The sequence below is a fragment of the Podarcis filfolensis genome, assembly GCF_964270895.1.
Source record: "Podarcis filfolensis genome assembly, chromosome: 2".
In the NCBI taxonomy this organism is placed as follows: domain Eukaryota; kingdom Metazoa; phylum Chordata; class Lepidosauria; order Squamata; family Lacertidae; genus Podarcis; species Podarcis filfolensis.
In genome coordinates this window covers 62,942,643-62,959,003 of record NC_139605.1, presented here as the reverse complement: position 1 = coordinate 62,959,003, position 16,361 = coordinate 62,942,643, and the positions used below count along the sequence as shown (strand labels likewise).

At 38.5% G+C, this 16,361-nt stretch overlaps 1 protein-coding gene across 3 annotated transcripts in view; it reads right to left on the bottom strand.

Annotated features, from left to right (window-relative positions):
* Window positions 1–16,361, bottom strand: part of RNF130 (ring finger protein 130) — a 47,217-nt gene that overhangs the window by 10,876 nt on the left and 19,980 nt on the right. Inside the window, exons 4-9 of one of the 3 annotated variants that reach the window (XR_014542859.1) lie at window positions 10,985–11,056; window positions 10,124–10,206; window positions 8,589–8,685; window positions 7,772–7,976; window positions 5,319–5,570; window positions 2,967–3,118 (exon numbers count right to left, since the gene is read on the bottom strand). Coding sequence is in view for 2 of the 3 variants with exons in the window: in XM_083592004.1 (XP_083448130.1) it covers window positions 3,103–3,118; window positions 5,319–5,412; window positions 7,772–7,976; window positions 8,589–8,685; window positions 10,124–10,206; window positions 10,985–11,056 (567 nt within the window). In the remaining variant the exon portion in view is untranslated. Of the gene's footprint in view, window positions 1–2,966; window positions 3,119–5,318; window positions 5,571–7,771; window positions 7,977–8,588; window positions 8,686–10,123; window positions 10,207–10,984; window positions 11,057–16,361 lie in introns of those variants that run through there. The other 2 variants (XM_083592004.1, XM_083592005.1) reach the window with 2 other exon arrangements.

Genomic DNA, 16,361 nt, shown 5'->3' with positions numbered 1-16,361 from the left:
TTCACAAGACAAGCCCATATCAAGAGACAAGAAAAGGACTGACCTACATACATTTTCCCCTCCTCCCATTCATTTAAAAATTCTTAGCTTATTTGTTTGCTAGCACAACAACTTCGCTACATGTAATGAATAAAACAGAAATCTAGAAAGAACTGACCAGGTTCATTATGCTCATGAGGTCTGATTCAAATGTTACAAAACTGGCTAATAAAATTTACATGCAGGCATTCAACATACAAAGAACCGTTTTTTCAGCTTTTCAAAAAAAAAAAAAAGGCAAAACAATGTTTTGAAAATTCACGTGGTACTTCCTTCCTCCTCAGTTTGACTTTTTCACATTTTCTAAAGCAAAGTCACTTCCTTATTTGTGACATTTCTCTGAACGTTTCAAAGACATTTTGAAATATTCTATTATGGAAACTTTAACACACTTAATTTCTAATTAATAAAAGCTGCAATCTCAGCTGACGGTTTCCTGACAGCTACAAATTAAGCTACTATTTTAATATAGATGTTGGCTGCTTTCCCAAGTTCAAGAAGTACTTTTAAATCCCCAGCCCCAATATTTCTTTAAAAGAATCATAAAGAGGAACGGCAGCTCCTTTTTTGATAGCTAGAAATGCAAACTGGCTTATTTTAATTAAACACAGTACTAAATTCAAAAGTAGGTTAAACTTTGATTGAACAAAAACACAAAAGGTTCTGGCTTTGGCCAGCTTATGCCTTTTTGTCTGCCTGATTCAATAGTCAATCTCATTAAGTCTGACATTAGCTTTTGGCTGGAAATCAAGAGCCCAACAGCTCTACATTCACTAACAAGGCCACTGTGGATTTTCTTTATAAAGAGCTGAATGATTCTTACTCTATGAGAAAAGAAGAAGAAGAATGTGCTGTGTTCAATGGCTTGGAAGTGCAAGCAAGCACCACTACTGAAAAAGCAGCAGGGACATGAGATTTTGTGTCACTGACCCGATTTGAAATGGAAGAGCTTGCTGTGGAAGCAATCCTATACACCATTCATTTCCAATCACAATAGCTGAACACACTTTCACATTAGTGTTCAGTGTTGATTCCCTTAGAGAATAATTTGTGATGTAGAAGTAGCAGAGAAGGGGCAATTAGGTGGTTTGCAAGGAGTAAATTTTATTTAAATAAATTTCTTTTCCCATCTTTGATACAGTTAAATTTAGAATTGTCAGGGGCAACTGTGCCACACCCTGAAACTGAGGTCTCCCTGCAGGAGGAGCAGAATCCTGCCCAGTTGATTGCGATGCAGCCAGTGATTCTAAAGGGCCACTGGATCTAGATATTCTTGCCCCAAATCAGCTGCCCGAATTCCTGGCCTGCTTGCAACATCCACCCAATGCATTTTCCCCAGTGCCACAGTAGAAGAGTCAAGAGAGAAAAGAGTATGTATAAATGCATGTATACCTATATACATTATACACCTATTCCTTTATTGATACATCATGTTTTTGCCAAACACTCTATTTAACCCCAACAACAATGAAAGCTATCTAACTAGACAATTTCTTCTTTTCCTGAATATTTTTTCGAACAGCAGAGAGCTGAGGTAATTTAGGTTGTTCAAGCGTTAGATTTTGTAATAACTTATCTAAAAACAGACCACAATTGCCATTCTTTATATGCAGAAGTATTAAGGAATGAGAAACGGAAGACAAAACCATGAGGATGCCATGTTGTTGAAGCTTGTATGAGAATAATAATAATAAAAAATATGAAATAACAAAGCTAAATGTTTATGTAGCTATAAAACAGTATATATCCGATACCTGGTATTTCCAGTTGTAATCTCTGAACAAATTTGGAGTTATAATTATTTAAGTCCCAAATATTGCAAGAGGAGTTTCACTTATGGAAAGGCGATTGCTCACCTCTTCTTTTCCATTACAACCCCCAAAAAGCTACCCTTGAGGACTGAGATACCTTAGAGCATTATCGAGATATGATACAGGGAGCTGGAACAAGGGAGGATTAGCAGAAATCAAGCCCTCCTTCCTTTAGCAAGAACTGCTTCCCATTTGTGTTAGTGTTTCGTGGAAATCCATAAAGTGAGTGCCTTTTTCTAATTCATAGGTTAGCTTTGGCTTGTATACTAAGTTAAGCAAGTTCACAGAAGGAATGTTTGCTACCCTCAGACTTCTGAAAAGACTCTGTAGAACAGGCACCCCCAAACTCGACCCTCCAGCTGTTTTGGGACTACAATTCCCATCATCCCTGACCACTGGTCCTGTTAGCTAGGGATGATGGGAGTTGTAGTCCCAAAACACCTGGAGGGCCAAGTTTGGGGATGCCTGCTGTAGAAGATCAAAGGGCCCTCCTGAATAATATAAAATGGAGCATGGTGGGGTACTAGAAGAGGGAAAGAATGGGAAACTTTACTCCTAGATAAGTTAACTTATCTTAGGATCCAACCTCAATTTTAGGCAGTTCGTCCTCTCTGCAGCAGCACCAGGCCTTCACTCCAACATTTCTCCGATGAAAATAGGGATATCCTATTCGATACCCTCCAACATTTATCTGATGAAAGTAGGGACATCCTAAGGAAAAGCAGGACATTCCAGGATCAAATCAGAAACTGGGATGGCTTCTGCAAATCCAGGACTGTCCCTGGAAAATAGGGACACTTGGAGGGTCTACATCTCATGTTGTTTAAGAGGGCCTTCTTGACTTTTCAGAGCAGCTTTCTGCGGAAGAGTAGGCATGCTGGCAGAAGGAAGGGACCAAAAACTTTCCTCCTGCAAAATTCTGTGTTAACTTTTAGTTCAAGGAACTAAGCCTTGAATTTACAGAAGTATAAGATCAAAATATGATACATGTCCATACATTGAACAGAACTAGGTGGAAACATTCACTGAATTGAGGGGGGGACCACTTTCCACTGACAAGCGTATAATAAAATTCAATCTCAGAATCATTTTTTATGATTGACCTTTTATTGAGTCTTTTGTAATACAAAGCTTCAGCATTAGCAAATTATGAAAATAGAATGTACAAAACATATGCTTGTGTTACATGATCAAGAAATGATACATAAAAATAAGCCGCTCTCTCTCCAAAGCGATTAGTCAAAGTGTTTCTTCAATACCATTCAGTTCTGTGGGAAAGTAAAAGAGATTATCAGTAATATTTTATTGTTGCTGTTTAATGCACAAATGTTCAAAATAAATTATGAGCAGAATAAAAACAACTTGCTAGTGCTTTCAGTCAGTGGGAAGGAAGGCATACAGCTATTCCTTTTTCACAAGTGGCAAATCCGTAGATATTACAGTTAAAATAGATGGTTCATAAAAATGGGAACTAAATTATGAATTCTAGCTACCACCTTGACCTCCACACTAGGTTTAATTTATTTACTACACCTTTGGGGGGGGTGAAATAAAGAAAAATACTGTACGTGAACACAATATACAAATTCTCCCGGCTTCCTATTATACTGTGTCATGTCCAAAATACAATCTCTGCATCTCCTCCACCCAAAAGATCAGAGATGGGGCGCTATGTGGGAAACTTGCACATCTTGTTCCAGCATGGCAAAGTAATGACCGAAAGTGGTTTTGGATATCTGTAGTATCCATTTATGCAAGCATCATTTTTACTTTTAGATACAAAAATCTAGGAGGAACCTTCTAGTTTAATGCAGCTATCACCAGTAGGAAATATTGTGTGAAATCCCTAAAAAAATATTCCAGTCTCTTTTTGGAAATATGAAAGTAGCCAACCAAAATGCTACATGAGTAAGTTGTAAGATTATTCCAGACCAGGGTGCTGGTGAACTAGTCAATTACTGTAAAATATGTAGCCTATATACCTCCTTCATGGGGCAGTGTGCGAGAGCAAGCTCTGTGTTCATGCTGCTCACCACATGTAGCGAGAACCATAATTTATTAATGTATATTTGCTTGCAAATATATGTTTGCTGCATAATTTGTCCTCCTTACTTGCAGCAGACTGATCACAGGACCAGGAGTTACTAAGTACACATACATGTATGTTGGTGCACCCCTAGTTCACTCTAAATTCTCGTCCTTAAGCTCTCTCCTATACGGCACTTCTTGTAGGATGTACATCACTGTTGGATCTTTATCTCCCTAAACAATCTTAGACCAGGCTAACTATCTCAAGGATAGTTAGTTTCCATATAAACCTTTGAGATGTGCCTTGGAAGCCCTGCTCTCTGTGCCATTACCTCAAGCCATTAGGCTGGCGGACACAAGATTCAGTGGCTGTGTTTGCACAAATTCAGGCTTAATCTGTTTCATGCACTTGTACACAGCCCCTTTGCTTCAGGTCACTTGTCTCTTCATGTGAGTAAGGAAACAAAGAATGTACGGTTAACCATAACTTCTCCAGTTTGCAGGTAACAGGCAACTATGGTTAACTCTGGTTTCCTGATTTGTTTCCCAGCTTGCACAAAGAAATAAATGAAGCAGGAGCAAAGAGGCTGTGCACAAATGCAGGAAATGATGTGCACAAATGCAGGAAATGATGTGCACAAATGATGTGCACATCATACTACACAAGCCAACACTTGCTTGGTGATAACACTGCGCTGGAATCAGGAATTCAAGAGACTCTCCTCTAAACATAAGCTAAAAAAAGTTTTCCTTTCAACAACTATTAAAAAACATACAGCACTAAGCCTTAACTTGATTCTTCATTGATTGCTGCTTTTAAATTGTTATCAGGAATTGTTTTTAAATTTGTGTTTTAGTGATAAAAATTATTTGTTTTATTGTATTTTTCATTGTAAGCTGCTCTTGGTTCTCTGGGAGCAGAAGAAAAATATTAAATAAAAAATAGCATCCTTACTACTCTCTATGGCACTTCCCTTAAGCTTCCCTATTGGAATATACTTCCTGAATATAATTCCTAGACAAATAAATAACATTCAGTTATCTAAATCTGAACAGGCACTATCTAGGCTTGTTCACTCAAGTCCACATAGGCAATGATCCTTACAATTCTCCCTTAATGATAGGCTTGCTAATATAAACTTAACCAAACAAGGAGTGCATGCACACATATCCACACACAAAATGAATAAAAAGCAGGAGTGCCAGAATACAAAGTAAAATTGAACGATAACGCATCTTCCCCTTAAAAAATAAAAAAATGTACCCTCCCTTTGGAAAACCTATCCTCAGATGTTCTAACAATCTGATACTGCAACTTAGTAAAAAAACGCTGTATTCTGGATGTTTCCCAAATCTCCTTCCTTCTAATTCTTCAACTCATCATTTCTTTACAATGCTGCCATATGGGTAGGCACACTCACAATCTGAACATTTACTTACTCATTAGCATTTAAGCTAGCTGTGGCTTTGATGATCATGTAGCAAAGTGTAAGGGCACTCAGGAGGCCAAAGCTGGCAATAATAAACCATTCTTCTGTTGACAAAGGAAAGGGAGGAAATCACTCGTGGAAGAAGGCTTATGTCAAATCGATGGCAACTGCCCTCAAAGATCAGAAGCAGAAGACAATAATTCTACTCATGTGGGGCACCAGGAAGTGAAGCTCCAGAGGAAAGCAGAAGGCAAAGAAGGTACTAAATGGAGAAGGCCAGCAAACAAGGTTATGGGGAGAAGTGAGAAAAAGAGGAATGATACAATAATATTGATCACAGAGTCCAGACATTAATGATAAATGACTGATCAAAGTAAAATGCAAAATAAGGAAAGCATAAGCAAAATTTTTACCTGCAGTTAAGGAATAAGACTATTTCCAAATGAGACCTGTATTAAAAGAAATATGACAGCACACACAGAGACCCTGTATCATCTCTTCCACTCCTTTATCCACAAATAAAGTGCTCTAGCACTTTTAAAAGGCAGAATTCAGCAGGGAGTCATTAATAATAAAAAATGAAATATAATTTTAGTCTAAAAATATCACACAAAAGTACATCTTAATTTTTTTTTAAGGAATGTGATTGTTTTGGACATCATTTCTAACTAGGTGCATTCTTTGATTTTAACTTTTTGTGGCATAGGAATGTGTGCAATGTACACAAACTAAAATAAATCAGAAAAGTTTTCAGATGACAGTGCTTGAAATGTTGCATGAATTTCTTCTCCTTTATCATGATCTCCATTTTAAATGACTGGAAAAGCAACAGGACTCAAGCCAAGTTAATATGCTTGTTTTTGAAGGTGTATGTATAGCTGTACATGTGTATTTCTCGCAACCAGCAGTATTTGTACACTGAGATTTAACCTATATTAAATGCACAGTTATGTGGTTATGAATATTAAATAAGTCTTTCTGGTCAATGAAAAAGAGTTGTCAATCCATTCTTAGACATGTTCTGGGCTGCAAGCAATAATCAAAACCAACAACAACAGGGTGGGTACATTACCACTGCTCATTCTCAAGATGGTCAAAGTCACTATAAGATATATATCCCACTTTAAGATTATAGAACCAGGACTGTAGAAAGTATTCAATGCTAAGTCTCAATTTTCATGAGGGATATTTAACTGACAAATGAAATTCTTCACACATAGGAATATGATAACACTGCAAACCCAACTTCTGAGGAAATATAGCAAAGCAAAACCTGCTAGCACTAATTCCATGCCTGAAGTTTTTAAATAAATGTGTGGGACGTATGGGGAATGTTAGGGGCAAACGCAGCTCTTTTGTCAAAATTGGCAATCTCCCAAACTACAGAGTGGTAGTATATGTCACATTGGCCCAAACATTTCTCTTAGTTACTGGTCAAATAATATGCAAGTGCTTCTGCTCAGGTGTTCCCACATATCTCCAGGTTCCACCAATTCATTTATAGTGTATGAAAGACATTTAGTTAGTAAAACTTCACATAACCACCAAGTTTGCAAATAGAGGACTAAAAGAAACTTTCATCCTTATTTGTCAGTACCAGGGATCGACTGCTTTTTTTATTTGAGTTTATTCTAACAAGACTTCCACTCCAGGCCTCAGACAAGCTCTGCACAGGCCTGCTAGGCAGAAAGAAAGAAAAGCCATGTGTTGCTACTGATCATGAGGCAGACCAAACAATGCTTAGCACCAGGAAATATGAAAGTTCTACCCTTGATGAGTTGCAGCTGAATTTAACAAAGTAAGGACTAACACCGTTTGTCTGGGGCTTAGACTGTGCAACAGAATTAGAAGCAAAATTCTTATTTATATATCCAGTAAGGGTTCTTTCGCTTTTAGGACCTGGTACTATGACTTCCTTTTTGCCTAAATCATACCCCAAACAGCTAGCTCAACACAGATCCCTGTTCCAGAGTTCATTTAATGCAAGGTTGTGTTCACAGGTAGATTGTTGAATTGGCATACGTGATTTTCATAAACAATTGGCATATGTGATTTTCTGATGGCACTCAAACTATAAACTGCTTGAAGACTGCATCAAGCCCAAAAATAATTATAAAAAGATGGCAGATATAATTGGAGCAATCTACTGAATTTCTAGATCCAGCCATTATGATTTGCAAACATAATTCACTGACGGGGAAAATTGTTAAAATACTTAACCATCTTAACTGTTAGCCATTTAAATAATTGACTTGTATAATCTATTTTCTTACTTGGTAATTAATTTTGAAAAAGATTTTGCCCAAGCTATTTCCAAGTTCATTGTCTTGATGTTCAATATGAGTATTTTTCACTGTCACTTAAAACTAATAGAAAACTTTCGTGCATGTTACAGTAATAGAGCATAAATCTGAAAGCAACATGAAACCTACAATGCTCAGATTAAAACCAAACTTCACTTACTAGTTACAGCAATATTGATCTCTCCTGTTCTTGGAGTCAGCTCCCCATCCTGTGGAAACTGTGATATTCCAGAAGTACGCAGGGGCTCAAGAGTGAGTGAGGTGTCACTGGTAAGGTCACCAAGAACTGATCTCCTGTTGCCTAGTTGGCCTCTGGTGAGCCTTTCCATGTCAAAGGCCATATTGTCAGCACATGGCACATTTGTCTGAAAACACAGTGTTGGCAAGTTAATATATTTCCTTTTTGTAAGCTTCTGGCAAAATCATAAGAGATATTGTAAAATGTCTGCAGAAGGCTATCTGAGGGATGCACAAGCATCCAATAGTGACCAATGATGAAATGTGATTTACAGGAAGAAGCAGTTACTGCTGAGCAACAACCAGTTGGAACAGGGACTGTCAAGCAGTCAGCCACACATCCAAATCAAAGGATTCAGTAATCCCATCATAAGATGTTCTGATAGTGTCCAGATGATAAATTGCACAAAGAGCCAATTCCAAAAGTAATAGTGAGAGGCAAATATACTTGAGAGGGGATAGTAGGTAGGTCTAAACACAATATACTAATGGGAAGGCGGACACCCAGGGCTTGCACAATGCTGACACCAATCACTCTGTGCCTCTGCCACAGTCCTTTTACACCCACTACCAAGGATGCTTCCAATATTTAGAATTGGAACACTGCAATTTCATGCAAGAAAGGAAGAATGGCTAACCCCCTGGAATTCTGGTCCTCTCGTACCTGACTTTACTGATTTATGATCATTTTGGAAAGGAAAGCTCTACATTCCTTACTGTTTAAATAAGACTTGACTCACCACAATTCCCAGAGCCTTCAAAATGTTCAGTTTACACATAGGACAAGTGCAGTGTTCACTGAGCCATGGATCCACACAGGTTTTGTGGAAAACATGTCTGAAAACAGAGCAGCACAACAAATGCTAGTTACTATTAATAACACCAGACATACTGGAGAGGTCATAATAAGAAAAAATATTAGGAATTTTGAACAATTTATTTTGGGAATTCGAATAAATTGGCAATCATCCTTGAGTTGGGTTTAATGCACAACTAACTCCTTAATTGGAAAGCTACATTTAGATCTTCTGAGAATGTATGGATTGCATATTTCACTTATAACTTCTGCTTGTGTTACATTTTTGTACAGAACATACCAATTTCAGGGGTTTTAAGTAACAGCCACACACATACCAAAACGTTATCTTCCATTTTAGTGTGTGTGCCTATAACAAGGAACATGGGAACTGAACTGGGTTATTTATACAGTTCAGTGCCTGTGTCCTTTGCTATATATTAAGATGACCACTCAAAAGATTCAGATAAAGACAGGAGGACACAGGGCAGAAGGAAGAATAAAAACTTCAGGTGCATTTGTTAAAATTTTTTATAGAACAACAGCATGATGTCAAATCCTTGTAAGTTTTGGTATACTGAGAAAATATATGGATCAGAAAAATAATACTTAAATAATTATGAAGGGAAGAAGTCAGGTAGTTTTATAAACTAAATACAGTAATACCAAATGGACTTAATAAGGGAAGTGAACGGATGCCAGATTTGTAATAATTTGAGATCCAAGCTCATTGTAATTATGTAACATGTCTTGCCACTGTTAATTTCATCATGTATTAATATTCAAATAGACTATATACATTTTAGTCTAAGTCTTTACAGATTCCAGCATTTCTTATGTGCTCTGTAGTGAAAAAGAAAGCCCCTTTCCTTCTCACGTAGATACCACATACATTCCCATTGCTTCTGTCTCCTGCTTCCCAAAATAAAATGCCTTTCTGGGCAATAAAAGAAGTGGTGGCCACCACCCTACCTCTCCCTTTCCAGGCCACTGCACAAACTAGTTCAAACATCCTCCATGGCACTTTCAAGATTTCCTTCAAAGAGGAGGGGTTGCCTTCACAACCAATTAGAGTAGAAGGGGATGGGCCTTTCCAGCTACAGGAAGTACTCTGCAATATGAAGGCCACACACAGGTCCCATCTTCATTCAGAGATCTGTTTGAGCGCCTTGGAAGTCACCAAGAAAATTCTTCATGGGTACCATGATTGTCTTATTTGACTACCACCACATCTATTCTCCTAATTCACAAACCACTTTCTTTTCAGGCTATACTAAGTATCTTTCACCACCCAGGCCTTTTTGCATAGTTCTCCCACACTACTCTAAGAAATTGTGTGCACATAAAAGTGCATAAAATTAATACACAGGTTCTAATGAGTTGAGTGAACCCAAGAGTGACAAAAAGGATAATGAAGCTAAGACATATATTTTCAAGGGTAAAGCACTCTCAAAAAGGAAAGAGGAATTACTGGCTTACTTGCATGGAAGAATGCGGACAACATCATTCTGCTTGTAACTTTCAATGCAAACAGCACAATGATCGAAGTCTGGATCCGTTTCCTAAAATGAACAAAGTGAATATTCAACCAATCTCTAGAGCAGACAGTCACAGAAATCCTGGAGTAAGACACATGACCTGGTTTTGTGCTGGGACATGTTGGAGGTATGGTGGTACCATTCACATAACAAAAACCAACACAGAGATATCAACATTTTCAAAAGTCGGGGGTCCATGGTTTGGGGTTTGAGAAACAGGGGTTCGGCAGTACTTAGCTAATTGGGAACCACTATTCTAGAAGACTAGAGGGGACCCACCCACCCTTTCTCATTTTTCCTCATGGTATTATACTCTTCCCTTTTCTACATATATAACAATGAAAACGAGAAACTGCAATACGGGTAAGGTGTTGATATTCAGCTCCCTAAGCATCAACACTTTTACCTGTATAGGGTTTAATGTTTTACTATGTTTTTATATATGCTGGAAGCCGCCCAGAGTGGCTGGGATCAACCCAGTCAGATGGGCCGGGTACAAACAAAAAACCATTATCTACATCAGGGATGTCCAACCGGTTGACTGCGATCAACAGGTAAATCCCTGGATGTTCGCGGTTGATCGCTGGATCCCTATCGTTGGAAGTGAAAGAACTCTCCGCCCCCTCAACAACATTGGCCTCCCCACCCCCACCCCCAAAAAAGCTCAACAACTTCTTTTGTGGAGGACTCCACAAACCAAAAGGATTGGGATAAATTGAGGGGGGAAACAGACTTGCACAGATAAGCGTTAATACTTTTCTCCAGAAAAAATGTGACTAACATTTCATTTGTGTGACTATACCTTATCCCCTTTCTTCACTGTTCTTGTTGTCAATTTACCAACAGCTTTTTTTGCTGCATCTCCAAGTCGACGCTGAATAAAACACAGAGAGAGTTATTAGGTGTTGGAAAAACTGTGCTTCTTCCTCTTAAATCTCCTTTGGTTATATACTAAAATGGTGATTACAGCTTGTTCACTATACTCTGAAGAGTACCAGGTGCACAGTTCATGGCACTTTCAAAACTAAAGTCTCTTTGGGCCATAAACATCAAGCTCATATTTTATGGGAATCCCTTTTAGTTGCAAGCAAGAACGTCTACGCTTAAAGTGCAGATTCACCTTCAACAATATTATCCAAGGCAATTGAGAATGGCCAGCTGCCAAGTGATTCAATAGATTTCTGAGACAGGTCACTTTGAATAGAACAAGCTCACATTTCCTTGCTTCAGTAACCAGGACTCCCAACAGGAGGAGGATTAGGTTTATACAGTGAGGATCAAGCAATGTGTTAGCATTTTTGCTCTTTAAGCTACTGTAATTATGTTGTTATTTAGAAGAGTATGCTGTTACAGAGATGTTTCCTGATATCATCTTGTAGCTATTCTGGAAACACCTGAAACCAGAAATCTCCGATTTTTTTTAATTTCTCAAGTTTGTCAATAATATGTAAAGAGAGATTCAATTTTGTGTTAATCTTTGCTAGATGTATTTCTTTGCTTTATAGGTGGATTGATCCTGAGTGCCCTTTCAGCAAACAAAAAGGCACCTTCCATCTATGGAAAGGCTCCAAATACAATAAAGCTACCTATTAGAATGGGGAGGGGGGCCTTGCACCAATTTCCCCTTTCCCCTTCAGCCCTTTGCAGCATCTTCCATTCTGTTCCAAAGGGTGCCCAAACCCTCCAGATCAGCCTTTCAGGGGGCACAATGGAAGGAGGAATCAGCAATCAAAAGAATCATATTTCAAAGTAACATACGGAAAGGGCCAAATCAGAGGCCATTCCAATGTTTACATTCAACTGGACGCTTAGGATGATGAAATGGAGAAGGAACAAGTAGACCATTTGGAACATATTAATCCATTGTACTAAATACTTTGGCCTGCTTCTGCTTGTTTGTGCCTCTGGATGTCTCCTACATTATTCAAGTATGTATCTTTTATTTTTCTCATTGCCCATCAAATATGAGAAAAATAGGAAGCTCATCAGCACTGTAAAGTCACATAGGCTATAAAGAGAAAAGCAAAAAGGTCCCCAAATCAAGTGTTTCCAGCATACTTCCACTCTTAAACATTGCCATATAATGTACAAGTTTCAACACATTAAAATCCAGCCAGCCCCTTGATAAGCCAATTGCAGGTCTCCTGCAACAAAAAGCTAAGTAAGACTGCCCTTTGTATGCTTCAATCAATACAGCAAACAAGCCAAACAGTCTCTTACTAATCCAATATTATATGGATGGTACTGTGGAGAGAACCATTTACACTCCAACTCATTTTAATGCAAAGTTGCTTACAAAATTAGAAGTACACTAAAAACAGAACAGCTGAAAGCCCAATTTAAAATAGTAAAACCAAAAGATCAACAGCAGCAGAACCTGCCCCAGTAGTAAACATCACAGGTATCATTTGAAAAGGTTTTTAATATTTCAGTCAGTCTCATAATGGGGTAATGGTCATCCCAAAATGGCTAAGAGAAGTGGGTATTGTTTATTAATTTCCATTACGTTTTCCCTAACCTAAGACACGGTGAAATTTCAAAGCTGGCTGTTTTAACTACATATTTGGTTCCATAATGACCAAAAAGTTCAATAGTTCTGCTCATTCAAGGCAGCGATGTAGAATATATACTTTGCCAACTACTGGCTGTGAGTACAGACCAAGCCCAGTCTATTGCTAAATGCTTTCTTTGATTCCAGAATACACGTGAGTTGTAAAATGCATTATTGGCATATCAAAGCAAGCTTCATGATATTTAACCTTTTTTCAGAAGCAGTAGTTTACTTCCAAACTATTGTGTGAAGTCAGCAACAGACTTAAAATGCACAGTTATCCTATCACTTAGCAGCTGTTCCCCCCCTATATAAAATAGCTAAGCTTTTCCAATTGTGCTATAGCTGTTGCTACCTCTTCATAAAATTTTAATAAGACAAGCCTTTTAAACCACATAAAAGTTTTATCAAGTTTCTCCTGACCTTTGTAAAATTCTGAAGGAAAAAGGTCTAAAGACTTTTACTTAAAGAGCAACTGTTCAGGTGTGGATTTTTGAAATCCAGAAACTGCTAATGTATAGGATTGCTACTTTGTCCAATCAGTTGCCTATCTGTTATTCTTTTCAACTGCCAAATACAAGATAGGTAAAAAAGAGAATTGTAACATTGTCAAAAGTCTGGAATACAAAAGTAATGAAGCCGCATAAACACACAGGTTATGAAGCAGAACAGAAAGTATCTCACAACCTCCTCTTTCCTGGGTGTTTCAAGTACAACAGGGCAAAGTGACTATGCTTATCTGATAAAAGGACGTTTTGGCTCCCGAACGCTGCAAACCCGGGAGTGAGTGTTTCGGTTTGCAAATGTTCTTTGGAACCCAAACATCTGATGCGGCTTCCAATTGAAGCCATGTCTTGGTTTCCAAACGTTTTGGAAGTCGAACAGACTTCCAGAACGGATTCTGTTTGACTTCCGAGGTACGACTGTACAGAGTATGGATCGGCAAACTAAGGCCCGGGGGCTGGATCCGACTCAATTGCTTTCTGGATCCAGCCCGCGGACGGTCTGGGAATCGCCGCGTGGATCGGCATGGGGATTCTGATCATTCGGGCTGCGCCATTCCCCCCCCCCCACACCGCAGCGGCGCCTCCTCCCTCCCTCCTCCTGGCTTCTCCCCGCCCTGCCTAGAGGAGGAAGGGGGCTGGGCTTTGTTGAGCCACGAGCACCATTTTAGCAGCCCCTCTCTGGAGCCAGCCATATCATGCCGTTCATTGTCCCGCCACTGCTGCCGCCAGCCCCTGCCACTCACAAGGCACAGGTAAGCAGCCACCAGGGCTCGTCCGGTGCTGTGGAGAAGAGAGGGAAAGTTGGGGGGGGCTTTCCCCCCAAAATATAGTCCGGCTCCCCACAAGGTCTGAAGGACAGTGGACTGGCCCCTGGTACAGAGGATGGAATTCAAACTGAATGGAGAACCATTCCACTTGCACTGTGGGACTTCCCCTTCCTTTCCTCCCCCTACAACTCCCTGGAGAGTTGGGGGACTTGCTGGAGCAGATTTTCTGTTTCTGCAAGTGTTTGCCCCATGACCTGTCATTTACCAGTACAAAACAAATTAAAGTTGTGAGGAAAGAAAATAAAGAAATAAACCAGTGAGCAGGAAAAGATTTGGGGATGTTGGGAAACAGAGAAATGACAGATTCTTCTCTGAACCCCATCTTAGCTTCATCTCTATTTCACAAAAGCAGTTTTTCTTTCTCTCCTGTAACTTTTCTCTAGAATGCAGAAGAGAACTTTGCTTTTTGATTCCATTCTTACAGTTTATGGTAATTTTACACTGGGATTTTTTTCTTTATTCATACCAGTTTTCCAAATACTTTTTGTACAGCTCCAATTAATCTTAATTACTTGTTTTGGGAAGCTTTTACTTCTCTGTTACTAGAATTGTTCCTTGTAATTACTACACAGAACTGGGTTTTTCCTGAGCTCCAGCATTTGGACATCTTTGAATATATGTATTTTTTGCTTGTTCCAAGCTGAGATATACTTCACCTCCCCACCCCCCAAGCTTCTCTCCATCATGTGGATCCTGCCAGCAGGACCCTGCAGTCATGTCTCTGTTCTTCCCTGAACCCACAGAAACTGCTGGGTTGTATTCAGTGAAATGTTACCCAGAGCAGACATACTGAAATGTACCTGGCTTAGTCATGTTCATTAATTTCAACAGTTCTACTCCGGGTAAAACTTAGTTGACTACTACCCTGTTTGGATTGGTAGCTATTTGCTATATCTTCTCTTTTCTTAGTATTTAGAACAAGTGCCTATACGGCTAAAACATAGCACAGCTTTTAGGTCATTTGGACTAGTGAATGTTTTAGAGGAATAGAGTTGCATAACAGTTAAAAATTATTCGTTTTGCATGCCATCATGATTCTTTGTAAAGTTAATTTGAATTATGTTCCTCTGACTAAAGTTAAATATTAAACTAAAATTGCATATTCATATTCATTTTGTTTTTCCATGAAATTATTATTTTCACATACTGTTCCTTATTTCCCCAATATGTATAATGTGCTGTTAATTTCTTCTGGATATTATTAAGATTGTAACTTATTCAGTGGACTTCTGCTGATGTATTTAAAACCAATATTTTGAAACAATGTCTAGCTTCTCAGGTCCTGTTTGGGCACTACCCTTTTGTTCCACTGGGGCAAATGAGACGTTAAAATGAAGGCCTCATTTCAAAATCCAGGCTGAGAAAAATCTTTGCCCTGCCTTGCAATAGGAAACAGTGAGCTACCGTTCAATCCAAAAAATTCTTCTTTTCCATAGCTCTGTAGACCTTGTTTTCAGAACCCCCAAATAAAGGCACACCTATATTCCCCCCAATGCAGTTTACCTACAATGAATGAGAAACACTGAACAGCTACACACACACACCATAAACAAGCAGTCACTCAACAATTTATATTAGAACAGAATCTTGTTAATAATATTTGGCAATTTACAATGCTCCCAACTGGAGGAAAATGTCTGCATTTCAACTCCCGAATGGTTTATAGCATATTACACTGAAATTAATTCCTAACAAATGACACACTGCATTTCAGAAAAATGTTGAAGATCTAGTCTTCCATTACTTAAGACTCTCAGACATATGAAGATTGTCCGTATTTTTTAAAACCAGCACATTATGGGAGTAGTGTTTCTAGGACTAAGGTGAAACAGTGAAGCTCCCTTGTTGTTTTTGCTACTGGATGATTCATGTTATTTAAGTAATCTTGTTATATTTTTGAAAAGTGGTTTTTCGTCTGTTACTATATTTGCTATTGGTTTCTCATGTTATTATGAAATTATTTTTGCAGTACTTGTTTGAAATGTACTCCTGGTATTATTATTATTTTGTAAGCTGCTTTGAGCATGATTTTTTGTGGAAAGTGGCATACAAATAAAATGAATGAAAATGAAGGTTACAAACAGCAGTTTAGTTATGTCATGCTTATTTATTTATTTATTTGATTTGTATACCACCCTCAATAGATCTCAGGGCAGTTCATAAAATACAGTAGAAAAACAAGTAACTACTAATTATTTTAAAAACCCAGCAAAACAAGAACACACCCCTTTCCACAGACACATTTAAAAGGCTATAGAATATTGATAAGCCAAAGGCCTGGTTGAAGAGGAATGT